The 12,062-nt window shown below is 49.3% G+C and overlaps 2 protein-coding genes across 3 annotated transcripts in view; one reads left to right on the top strand and one right to left on the bottom strand.

Moving 5' to 3' along the window:
- Positions 1-690: 690 nt before the first annotated feature.
- On the bottom strand, positions 691-10,300 carry PXMP2 (peroxisomal membrane protein 2). Its single transcript, XM_077307459.1, has 5 exons — positions 10,045-10,300; positions 5,196-5,312; positions 4,013-4,175; positions 2,560-2,679; positions 691-1,205 (listed from the first exon to the last, which is right to left on the bottom strand). Exons 1-5 carry the CDS (start codon positions 10,191-10,193, stop codon positions 1,137-1,139), a joined length of 618 nt encoding a protein of 205 aa, XP_077163574.1. The 5' UTR covers positions 10,194-10,300; the 3' UTR covers positions 691-1,136.
- A 312-nt stretch (positions 10,301-10,612) lies between these two features.
- Positions 10,613-12,062, top strand: part of POLE (DNA polymerase epsilon, catalytic subunit) — a 50,202-nt gene continuing 48,752 nt past the window's right edge. The window contains exon 1 of one of the 2 annotated variants that reach the window (XM_077307458.1): positions 10,613-10,902. In XM_077307458.1, coding sequence (XP_077163573.1) covers positions 10,823-10,902 — 80 coding nt within the window. In that variant the 5' untranslated portion in view covers positions 10,613-10,822. The remainder of the gene's footprint in view (positions 10,903-12,062) is intronic. The other variant, XM_077307457.1, reaches the window with a different exon arrangement.

The raw sequence follows: 12,062 nt of genomic DNA, 5'->3' as shown, positions 1-12,062 counted from the left end.
CCTGGCTAGTCTGTGGGTTTGGGTGCCATCAATAGCTCTTCCTCCTGTTGGATGGCCTTCCAGATTTACCCGCAGAAACTTCAGCCAGATGTCTGGAAGCAGTGACGAGGTGGCTCAAGCAGAGCTTTCTGACACTCAATCCTTCAAAGGTGGAGGTCCTGTGGCTGGGCAGGAAGGGACCAAGCAAGGAAGCATGATTGCCCTGCCTTAACAGGGTGTAGCTAACCCTTGCACACTAGGTCAGGAACCTGGGCCTTATCTTCGATGCCTCCTGACAGGTCCAATCACTTTCTAGAAACACTTTGCTGGTGGGGAGCAGCTATGTCCTCATCCCCACCTTGGCTATGAAGCCCAGATTTGTTTCAACAGGTAGCAGAATGTCTCAAGCAGTTTAAGGCCCAGGGAAAGGACTATCTGAACCAAGGCATGGGTATTAGGTAGAGGGGAAAATGAAATTATGCAGAATTCCATTTCAATGCAGAGCATTGCAAGAGCCATCCTAAGCAGAGTTATGCCTTTCTAAGCAGACTAACTTCAGAGGACTTCAATGGCTGCTACTCTCGTTTAGGATGGCACTGTTAATCTATTGCTGAGAACTGGGTGAAAATAGCTTCGTTTTTAATTGAATCCTGTACTTGAGGGAAATAAGATGCTGTGGGTACAAGCTAAAAGCAGACGTTTTGTTTGTCATTTAAAAGATTTTAGAAAATTTTATTTCTTCTTTTTTTTCAAAGCCCCCCAAAAAAAGGTTTGTGGTGGTTTTCCCCAAATTCAGGGCACAGGTTCCCCATTGTGTTAAGCACCATTAAAAAAACACACAGTTATTGACTGTTGCTGCCTCAGCAAAAAATTAGAAACAAAACTAAAATCAATAAAAACCAATAAAGGCTTGGTTAGGTTTGGTGGTTAGGACAAAGAAGATGGCAAGAACCGCAGCTCTTGCCCCAGGCTCCAGGAATTGCAAGGAGAAAGCAGCAGCTTGGACCAGGAGGAGCAGAAAGTGTCATACAAATCTTGAGTGCAGCAGCAAACATTTCTCCCAGGGCAGAGTTGCCTTCTCTCGTCCTGCCAAGCACAAAGGTTGGGTTTCTCCATCAGAGGGACCTTCTGAGCCCAAACCCACAGCTCCCCCACAGTCACTTCTTGACGGAGGCCAGGTAGGCGAACCAGAAGAGGGCCACCAGGTTTCCAAACAGCACCCGGAACTGATGGGAGAAGAAAAACAGAACAGAGAGAGGGAAATCTCAGCTGGCTGCCAAAGCAGCCGAATCAGGATTATTCCAAATCCACTAGCCCCACTGAGTCAAGCAGGGAAGGTGGCTTTGGTAGCAGAAAAGGCCTAGGTCAGGGGTGGCCAAACTGGGGCTCTTCAGCTGTTCATGGACTACAATACCCATGAGCTCCTACCAAGTGGCCATGCTAGCGGGAGCTCATGAGAACGTCTGGAGAGTCAGTTTGGCCACTCCTGGCCTAGGCTGTAATCGCCACCTGGCCTGCAAGACAAAATTCTTCCACAAAACTTTTGATTGGGGCCAATAACATCTATCAACACCATCTATTTAGTCAAACTGCGGCCCTCCAGATGCCCATGGACTACAATTCCCATGAGCCCCTGCCAGCATTTGCTGGCAGGGGCTCATGGGACTTGTAGTCCATGGACATCTGGAGGGCTGCAGTTTGACTACCCCTGATACTTGTAATGTATTATCTACCATCATGATACGAACCCTCGAACAATATTCCGGTTCTGGGGAGCATATAGGAAACATCCTTGGGGGTTCTTTTTCATTAATTAATAATATTTTTAACTGTTTTTACTCTATTTCTATCACATTTTTAGTGATTGTATTCTGTTTGGTTGTACACTGCCCTGAGCTGGCCACATTTTGGAAGGTGGTATCAAAGTCGAATAAATAAAGTAAAATAAATAGTTAAAATGATCAGACGTCATTCTCGGTTACTTATAGACGCAAAAGGATCATAAGAAAAGCACAGACGAAGGGGATGGGGGGATGGTAATAACAAGAACTTGAACATCTTCCGTAAAAGATGGACTTACTAGCACACCTGGAATGTTTTAGATTTGGGAGGGGCAGGATATCTCGGAGCAGCAGATGCTGCCAACAAACTATGATTTTTTTTGGGGGGGGGGGGATTGCATTCATCATGCTCTGATTCTGATCACTCAGAGGTCACCCTTGATGGAAACAGAAAGCTGGACAGATTTGGAGTCTGATTCACATGACTGTAACCCCAGTCTGTAATCTGGAAAAAACTATCACAGCTTTACAGTTAGAGGAGACCCCACTGAGCAAACCAGTAGCGGCTTGGGGAAGTTACAACACCTCCCCTCCCGCCCCCAGTTTCCATTGTCCTGTCTTTAAGAACAGAAATGAGAGGGCCACTTTAAAAGGCCACGTTCACACATGCAATTGCACGGGAGCGGCTTCCATGTCATGCCATTAGTAGCATGTGTGGATTAAACATGCCACCCAGGAAAAAGAAGACTTTTCAGCCTCATCTGCACCTGCAAACAGGGAGAGAAAGAGCAGCACTCACCTGCACAGGGACATATTTAACATTCACAAACTGGATTGGCGTCCACATTTTCCAGTTCATTTTAAGGGCTGGCCAATAACTAGAATTTATCCTCTTCGTGAAGGCTGTTGTGTCTTTCCCCTGGAAAACAAACATAGCAGCAGCTGAGCACACAAAGCCACCCCCTCCCTGCTACTCCTGGAGCCCATTAAGAAGAACAGGTCATGCAGACCCCCACACAAAAAAGAAGAAGAAGAGTTGGTTCTTATATGCCACTTTTATCTACCCAAAGGAGTCTTAAAGCGGCTTCCAATCACCTTCCTTTCCTCTCTCCACAACAGGCACTCTGTGAGGGTGGTGAGGCTGAAAGAGCCCTGATATTCCTGCTTGGTCAGAACAGCTTTCTCAGTGCTGTGGCAAGCCCAAGGTCACCCAGCTGGCTGCATGTGGAGGAGGAGCAGGGAATTAAACCTGGCTCACCAGATTAGAAAACGACACTCCTAACTACAACACCAAACTGGCTCTCCACACACCCACTGAGTGTTCCAATTTTTTTTTTTTTTGCAACACTTGGGGTCCAGCAATGTTTCCTCACTTAGCTACTTCTAGTAAGGCGGGCTGGCATCTGAAAACTCAGCTCCAAGAGTCTGGCCTACAATCAAAAGTGCCAGTTTCGGCACACCTCTGCCACCTCTAGCTTGAAAACTAAGCGGGTGGGCACCAGACCGAGCCCAAGAAATTCTAGTTGCTGACACCCTCTACATCAGGGATAGTCAACCTGTGGTCTTCCAGATGTCCATGGACTACAATTCCCATGAGCCCCTGCCAGCATTTGCTGGCAGTGGCTCATGGGAATTGTAGTCCATAAACATCTGGAGGACCACAGGTTGACTATCCCTGCTCTACATTAAAGTGACCGTGACAAGGCATGCTGATTCTGTACAGGCATGTGAAGCCCATACGTTCTGACATGGACTGGGAACCTAAAATTCTGTTCGTTATAAGGACCAGAGAGGCGGGTGAGGAAATCAGCTTTGAATTTCCGCTTACCTATGACTCAGCCCAAACAGCATCCATGTCTATAACTCTGCTCCTCAACACGTGGACATAATTCACCCACACCGGACAAGCAGAACTCAATGCCAGCAACTTCAGGGAATGTGAGAGTCGGTCATGAAAGATCAAACACCAAGGTCAAACAACCCTTTTGAACCTGCCAGGCTGGATCCCAAATATACAACTTTCAGCAGCACCTTTCTGAAAGCTCAGGGGTGATCACTGAGTCACATGCATTCAGAACCACATGCCAGTTTTGCTGAAATGCCCTCTGTTCTGGGCCATTCAAAGGTACACCAGAGAGATCCTCGGATGTTAAGAACAAGTGGGGGCTTGCATGAGTGAACTATGGGCAGCAAGGGATGAACCTGAGCATGGGAGCCAGTCCTGTTGCCACATGCCAAAGACCGGGACTTACCTCCAGCAAGTTCATGACATAGAAAAAGAGCAAAAGGAAAGCTGGGGCAACAATGACCCGGTCCAACAAGAGTCTCTTGACTGTGGAAAAAGGCACATCGGGAGGGAAGAGCAGGTCCAAGTACAGGTAGAAGTAGTGACTCAGTGGCCCCGTGAACAGGAATCTGGCAAACCAAGAACAAAAAAGGCTATTCATATCTTTCATATTGACGCAGTAGCAAATTAGCAAGGTGTACAGACTCACCGTAAGCCCAGCTGCTGGTGTAAAAGAAAGCCCTATACATCCGCTGACAGCCATTGGCTGAGCTGCTGTGATGTCATGAAATATTTGTCAGTGTTCTGACAGCACAGAGTTAGATTGACAGTAGAGGACTTTTAGCTGTGTAGATTCTGTGAGGGACATGAAAGGCCAGTTCAGATGGGAGGGGGAGTCGCAGGAGAGCCAGAGGTACAGATGGGGGATGGTTATTCTCTTGGCTTGAAAGGGGAAACAGAGGCACTCACAGCAGGTTAAGAGGACAAGGTCTGGAAAGGCATGGGAGAAGATCCACAGGCTGAGAGGCTGGAGAACAGGCTACAGCAGGGGTAGTCAACCTGTGGTCCTCCAGATGTTCATGGACTACAATTCCCATGAGCCCCTGCCAGCATTCGCTGGCAGGGGCTCATGGGGATTGTAGTCCATGAACATCTGGAGGACCACAGGTTGACTACCCCTGGGCTACAGAACAGGTGGTCTGCTGAAAGACCCACTAAATGGAAAGTTTAAAAAAAAAACAGGATTGATGGTGGAAACAGCCCGGCAGAACTGTGGGAAACAGGCCTCAAGGAAAGGAAAGGGGATGGGGGAAGAAGGAGATCTCCAAGAGACAAGAGTGGCTGTATGATCTGCTGGGAAGGCAGAGAACAGAAAGGAAAGGGGCTCTGGAGGCAGGGGGGAGAGTCAGGTAACCAAAAGGCAGCAAACTCTGAAATTTGCACATGGATGTGAGCTAGCCAGTCCATACTGTGGTTGCCGGGAGTAACAACAGCTGCCTGTTCCCAAAAGGCAGCCACAGATACACCCTTTAGATCTTGATAGGCTTTCGGCATAACACTTTGCTCAGCACAACACTTTGCAACCCAGCCACCTGCCCATCAGGTCTTCCAGGGTGTAGCCATTGCCTCCTCCCCACCCACGCACTTACCCATAGGTGGCAAATCTCAAAGGCTCTCCCAAGTCAAAACTTTTCGAAGGCCCTTTCTTTTTCCGGCTCTTCTCGATGATCTGAGACAGGAGGCTGCCGAGAGCCGACAGAAGGGCACTGCGGGAAGAAAGAGGGAGAGAAGATCAGCGGGCCGCCACCAAAAAGGTCATGTCAGCAACTCATTCCAGGCAAGGGTGGTGCTCAGCCCCCAAAACAGGAAGGGGGTGCATGGGAAATCTTAAGAAAAGCATGCATTTGAACTTCTCCATGATGCATTTGTTCTCCCTGCCCACTGAAAGGGAGTGTGTAAGAGAGAAGATTCACATTTTAGCATCTCAAGGAGAAAATGTTCTCTAGACAGGGAGATTTTACTTTTCCCCTCCAGGGTAGGTGGGTAATACAAAGGTGAAATCCTCCACTTGCAACCCAAATGGAAGTCCCAAGTCTCCATATCATACGACCTATCTCAATGTGTCAGCCAGCTCTGACTAGCTTCCCTTGCTGCTCTCCCTCTACCCCCACGTCAAGCCACACCAATCAGTCTGCCCAAAACTAGCAGTAAGGATTTGTGCTACTGCGGCTCATGACAGAAACAGCTCCATTCAACAACCTCATCTTAGATTGAAGAACATCCAATGCACTCTGCTGGGCCACACCAAAAGGGCTATGGAGCCCAGCCTCCATTCCTCACCATGGCCAGTCAAACACAAGTGTAAAGGGAGACAAGGAGCAGACAAAAGCAACCATCCTTCAATGCTTTTTATCCCAAGTACTCCTTCTTCAGGCGTACTTCAGAATACTGAGGACCCATCAAGCTTTCAAGTCTAGTCTGATTTGTTCACCTAGAACCACCCACCGTCTTTGGTGTAACAGCCTCTCAGCCAAAAGGGAGCATCTCATCACAACAATGCCACCATCTTCCACATCAGGATCTAGCAGAGGGGCCTGTGCTATGCCTGTAGGAGCGGCAGCATGGTGTAGTGCAGGCTTTCTCAACCAGGGTTTCGTGAAACCCGAGGGTCTCGCAATGGCCCCAGAAGGGTTTCGCCAACTGGGTGGGAGTTAATTAATTCTTAAAATATATTTTACATTTTAAAAATTGTGTGATAAGACCATATATATGGTCCTGTCCTGGAGGAGGTGCGGCGGGGGGGGGGGGGGGGCAATACAAATCCTTGCTGACTGAGCCTCATCACATATGTTAATGACTGGAGTCCAAAGAGGTAAGTACTCTCATTTTAACTTAATTGCAGGGGGCAGGGGTAGGGCAACACAGGTCTGCTCAAGTCCTGTTTCTGGCATTGGGGTGGATGTGGGGGCGCCGGAGCAGCATAGGCCTGCCCCAGTCCTCTTTCTGCAGGCTCTCTTTGGTGAAGAACAAACTGGTAGTCAGCCCAGAGTGTAGGTATGGTTCTGTTCATAAATCATCTGAAAATATTTCTGTTACTTCCTGTGTTGTGGGAGCGGCCTGATGACATCACATCCAGTGGGAGTGTCTGGGTGATGTCACTTCTGGTGACATGTGACTTCTGGTGGTGTGGCAGGAAGGGGTGGCCTGCTTACATCACTTCCAGGGTTTCTCAAAGCCCAACGAATATTTCAGGGGTTTCTCAACAATAAAAAGATTGAAAACAGGCTGGTATAGTTGTTAAGAGCGGTAGACTCTATCTCGAGAATCGGTTTTGATTCCCCACTTCTCCGCATACAGTCACCTCAGGCTAGTCCCAGTTCTCCTAGGGCTGTTCTCGCAGAGCAGTTCCTTTAGAACTCCCTCAGCCACACCTACCTCACAGGGTGCTGTTGAGGGGAGAAGAAAGAAAGCTGTCTGTGAGCCAATTTGGGACTCGTTCAGCTAGTGCAAAGTAAGGTATAAAAAGCCAGCTCTTCTTCTTTTTCTTGTGGAGCTCCATCCCATGCCCTTAATTTGTCGTAAACTAGGGGCTTACCCCATGATTATATACACAGATCTAGAAGCCTAAGCAAACTGAGTGGTTCATTATCTCCAGCTAAACGATTGCACAAACAATTAACCGTCATTACTCACACAGGGAGGAACACTATAAATCAAAATATGCGCCAGGAACAGGATTTGGAAATATTCTTATAGAAGGAGGGCTCTTGGGGAGGGCCACAGCTCAGAGATAAAACAGAGACTTTCCACTCAGAAGACCCCAATACAGCTGGCATTGCCAGGACTGCAAGCAAGTATGGCTAGGAAAGGTCTCCACCCCTGGGGGGCCACTGCCAGTCAGAGGAGACAGCACTGGGCTAGATGGAACACAATCTGTGATGTGCGTTTGTACGTGAGCACAGATTGCCATAGCACTTCCTCCCACAACTTTGCTCCCATTTCAGTCTTAAGCAAGCAGAAGGTGAAGCAACCTCTTCATGTGCAAGAAGCCAGAGGAGAGCCCAAACACCGCAACTCCCACAGAGGAAAGATTAAAAGATCATGTGCCAAAGCAGTGGCGCATACACCAGTCCCTGTCATGCATGGGTGTTGATTTTGGCAACCTATCTGCAACTGCTTGCGGGGAAAGCTTGCGGAGCTGCACCTGCTGATACTTAAGACACGCAGGCGTCTTGCAGCAACTAGAGACATCCCAAACATTTTGCTTCCACATCCCTTTGTGCTGCAAACCATAACACCACGGATTACCGCCCCTGGGAGCAAAGGCTAGTAGTCGTGCTGGAGAAGTCAAGCCAATCCTGCCAGGACAATGATACCTAATCTTCACCGTGGGCCAGGCATCTCTCAGGTGTTGGAGGTACTTACAGAGCATAGCAATCATTGGCTGAACCCTGACAGATAAAACACTTGTCAGACATCTTGCCCAAACAACCTGAATACGCCTAAAGAATCCCAGTGGTCTTGCTTGTTTTGCCAAAGTTAATAAATCACCTATCCAAGTCTGAAATCTGTGGACAAATGTCAGCATCCAAAACCCCAAGAACAAATCTCTAAGTGACGCCTGCTTTGCCACAAATGTTTTCAAGGAAACTTCCTTCTAACCAAGTAGGCTAACTATGAGGGCACCCCCTTAGACACCCTTACTTGTAAGTAATTGCCATTCAGCTTGGTGGGACTTCTCAGTAAACATGAACATGCTGGAGAAGACTCTTGCGAGTCCCTTGAACTGCAAGGCGAACAAACCGGTCAGTCCTAGAGGAGATCAGCCCTGCCTGCTCCTTGGGAGGCCAGATCCAGAAGATGAAACTCAAATACTTTGGCCACCTCATGAGAAGGAAGGACTCCCTGGAGAAGAGCCTAATGCTGGGAGCGATCGAGGGCAAAAGAAGAAGGGGACGACAGAGAATGAGGTGGCTGGATGGAGTCACTGAAGCAGTAGGTGCAAGCTTAAATGGACTCCGGGGAATGGTAGAGGACAGGAAGGCCTGGAGGATCATTGTCCATGGGGTCGCGATGGGTCGGACATGACTTCGCACCTAAGAACAACAACAAAACATGAACAAAAGCTTACTGAATCAGATCTTTCATGCCTCAAGATCTGTATCCTCCATGCAGCAGCAGCTCCCAAAGATCTTTCACACCACCGACTACCAGATTCCCTTACCGGATATATCCCTGGGACCTTCTGCATACCAAGTGGAGGCTCGACCACTAAGCCAGAGCTCCTGCCTAAACATGCAGCCCCACCCAATCAGGCTGTAAGGACACCATGCCAAGTACACTAGCTTTATTCTTTTCCCAAGAACTCCATGCACAAAATCAGGCATGCAAACGAATGAGGGAAAGACCTTAAGACTCCAAAGTTATGCACACTTTCTTGGGAATAAGCGCCACTGAATACAGCAGAACTCACTTCTGAGCAAACATGCTTAAGTTTAAACGGCAAATTTTACTTAGAGCCGCAGCATTACTTTCCCAAGAAATTAAATACCTTGGAATTAAGTGGGTTTTATAGCTGAGTAAACTTGCTCGGGATCAGGTTGTATGTTTTGTATAAATTACGACTGTTCTGCATATTTGTCCAGGAGTAAGCCCCATTGAATATAGTAGGGCTTTCCCTGATTAGACATGCACACAACTGAACTGTGGGCATATTTATTAATAAATTAAGTCCCGCAGAAAGTGGGGATTTGAAGACGGAGGCTTTCATGACAGTAAACCTGCTAGTTAGGATCTTCGAGGTTTACAACACTTGTCTGTTGATTAAAGCGGTCCAGCGGCACTCATGTTTATCTGAATTTAAGCCTCATGAAAGAAACATCGCAGGACTTAACAATGCCTGAGGCCGATGCTGCGAAACTTGGAACATGCACCCGATGCTCAACAAGGGCACATGTCCATTTTGTGGCAGCACGCAGTCACAGCTTGCTGTAGAGGCCAAAAGCGGTGGTTTGATTCCCCACACCTCCACACAAAGCCAGCTGAGTGACCTGGGGCTAATCGCAGTCCTGTTAGAACTGTTCTCACAGAGCAATTCTACCAGAGCTCTTGGCCCCACCTCCCTCACAGCCTGTCTTTTGTGGGTAGAGGAAGGAAAGGTGACTGCAGTCAAAATCAAAAGCGGGGCATAAAACCTAACTCTTCTTCATCTAAGGATGGAAAAGTTGCTGTGGGAGAATGCCAGACGCTGCACTCTTCAACGCAAGAGACACTCAACAGAAACCACAGAGTGAAAGGGGGAAAGTCCTGGTAAGCAGGTTTACTCGGAAGCAAGACCCATCGTGTCCACAGAGTCGCGTTCCCAACTCAACAAATCTAACGACCGCGACTTTGGCATGAAATCAAGATACTCGAAAGTAAGCCCCATGGAGTTCGAGGGGGTCTTACCCCCAGGCAAGCGACCCCAGAACTGCAGCCCCGGCTGGCCTTTACACGCACCTGGACACGGCTTTAGTGAGCACCGGGTAGAGGCGCAGCAGGAGCAAGTAACGCGCGAGCAACTTCTGGGGCAGGGGCCCCGATTCGAGCTTGGAAAGCACCGGAGACATCGCACAGACGCGAGCGGAGGGAGAGCGGCCACTGAGCATGCGCGCCACCCTCCTCGTCCCAATGGGAACCAAAGGTCTTTTTCTCCGGTCCCCTCGGACAATCCCGCATCACCCCCGCGTGGCATCTACCCACCATATTAGCCAATCAGGGAAAGGGGAAGAGAATACTAAAACGAGTGGGCGGGGCACGAAAAAGAGGCCGAGAAAAGGCGGATCCTTTTCTCGGGGAGGGGCGGGACCAGGCGCGATTATTGGCTAGATGGGCGGGAGTAGGCAGGAGTGGGCGGAACCTTCCCACCTCCACTAGGGTTCCAAATGAAGAGAGTGAAGAATGGTTGATTTTGTCATCAATCTAATCCCGCCAGCCAATCTGGAGAGTTGCAAACGAGGGAGAGCGAGAGCCGCTAAAGCCGCTAGGGGCGTGGCCAGGGAACGCGAGTACTTGAGAAAAGACCCGGCAGGGGGCGGCGACCTTCCCTCCCATTGGAGGGAAAAGAGGAGGGCAGCTCCGAGAACCGGGTCGTGATAGGCGGTGATACGCGAACGCTTGGAGCGCCCCGGCCGGTCGTCATGGGAAATCGCACGAGAGTTGTGTGACGTCTCGCGAGGTTTCTCCAAGCGCGCGAAACTCTGAGGGGCGACTGAGGCAGCAGCTGGTTTTGGAGGGGATGGCGCAGAAGAGGGGCGGCGGGCGCCGGCGCTGGCAGGGGGATGGCCTCGCTGGAGATGCCGACGAAGAGACGCCTCGGTGAGAGGAGGGGGGAATGAGGAGCGCCGCTGTGCATGTGCAGAGTGTCGGGGAGGGGGTCTGCTTCGGAGCTGTCAAGCATTTGTCATGCCTCTGAGTATCTGTGAAATATCCCCCTCCCCGTGTCAGGAATGAGGAGGAGCTCAATGCTGGGGGGGGGGCGGGTCTTGTCTTTACTGGTGCGCATCGTACTTCATTTATTATTTTATTTATGTATGAATTTGTACTTTATTTATATTATATATTTATTCATTCATGTGTGCGTGTAACAAAAACAGAGTACAATAACACCTTTAAGACCAGCAAAGATTTATTCAAGGTGCGAGCTTTCAAGTGCATGCACTCTTCCTCAGATGTGTATATATGTATGTGTATATAAACTTATTTTTATATCACCCTTCCATATGGCTCTGGCAGTTTATGTAGAACATCACAGGGTAATTACATAGAGCGTTTAAACAACCATCCTTATCCATGGTTCCTCTGTATATTTGTGAAACAGCCTGAGGTGTGGAATGTGTCCAGCTGTCCAAGTTGGAATAGGGCCAATCAGGGTGCAGCCAACTTTAGGTCCTGCCTCTGCAGCTCCCGCTCTATGTCCCAGGACTCTAGCCTCTTTGCTCTCAGACACACCTCAGTGCCTGGAGCCAGCAGCAGATAAGGGGAGAGGGCCTGGGCAAAGGGTTGTGGTGGAGGGCCTACTAACTAGAGCCTCTTGGGCTGCTAGGATGGACCTGCTAACGAGGGCCTCCCAGCCTGCTGACTGCCTGCTATGGAGCTCCTCTGCTAACTAGCTGGCCAGCCCCTGCCCGCCCCACTTGGTCCAGCTATGAGCTGCAGTCCAAAGCCACCTTAAGCTGCCTGGCTGGAGGCCAGGGGAGGGGGCCCTTTCAAGGCCCGTTCTTAGGAACGAGCTTTGCAGCTAGTAACGTAATATGTCAACCAGAACAATATTTTAACAGGAACATTGACAAGTCTTGAGTAGGTTGGATTGTTTGATCATGGAAGGGGGTACCTTGGGGGGGGCAGATGTTTAGGGGTCGTTCAGCCTCAAGCAAATGCCTGGTGGAGGAGCTCCTTCTTGCAGCCCCTGCAAAATTGTGAGAGTTCAGGGAGGGCCCTGATCTCTTCAGGGAGCTTGTTCCACCAGGTGGGGATCA

Source organism: Paroedura picta, chromosome 13, assembly GCF_049243985.1.
Source record: "Paroedura picta isolate Pp20150507F chromosome 13, Ppicta_v3.0, whole genome shotgun sequence".
NCBI lineage: Eukaryota > Metazoa > Chordata > Lepidosauria > Squamata > Gekkonidae > Paroedura > Paroedura picta.
This window is presented reverse-complemented; position numbering and strand designations above follow the sequence as displayed.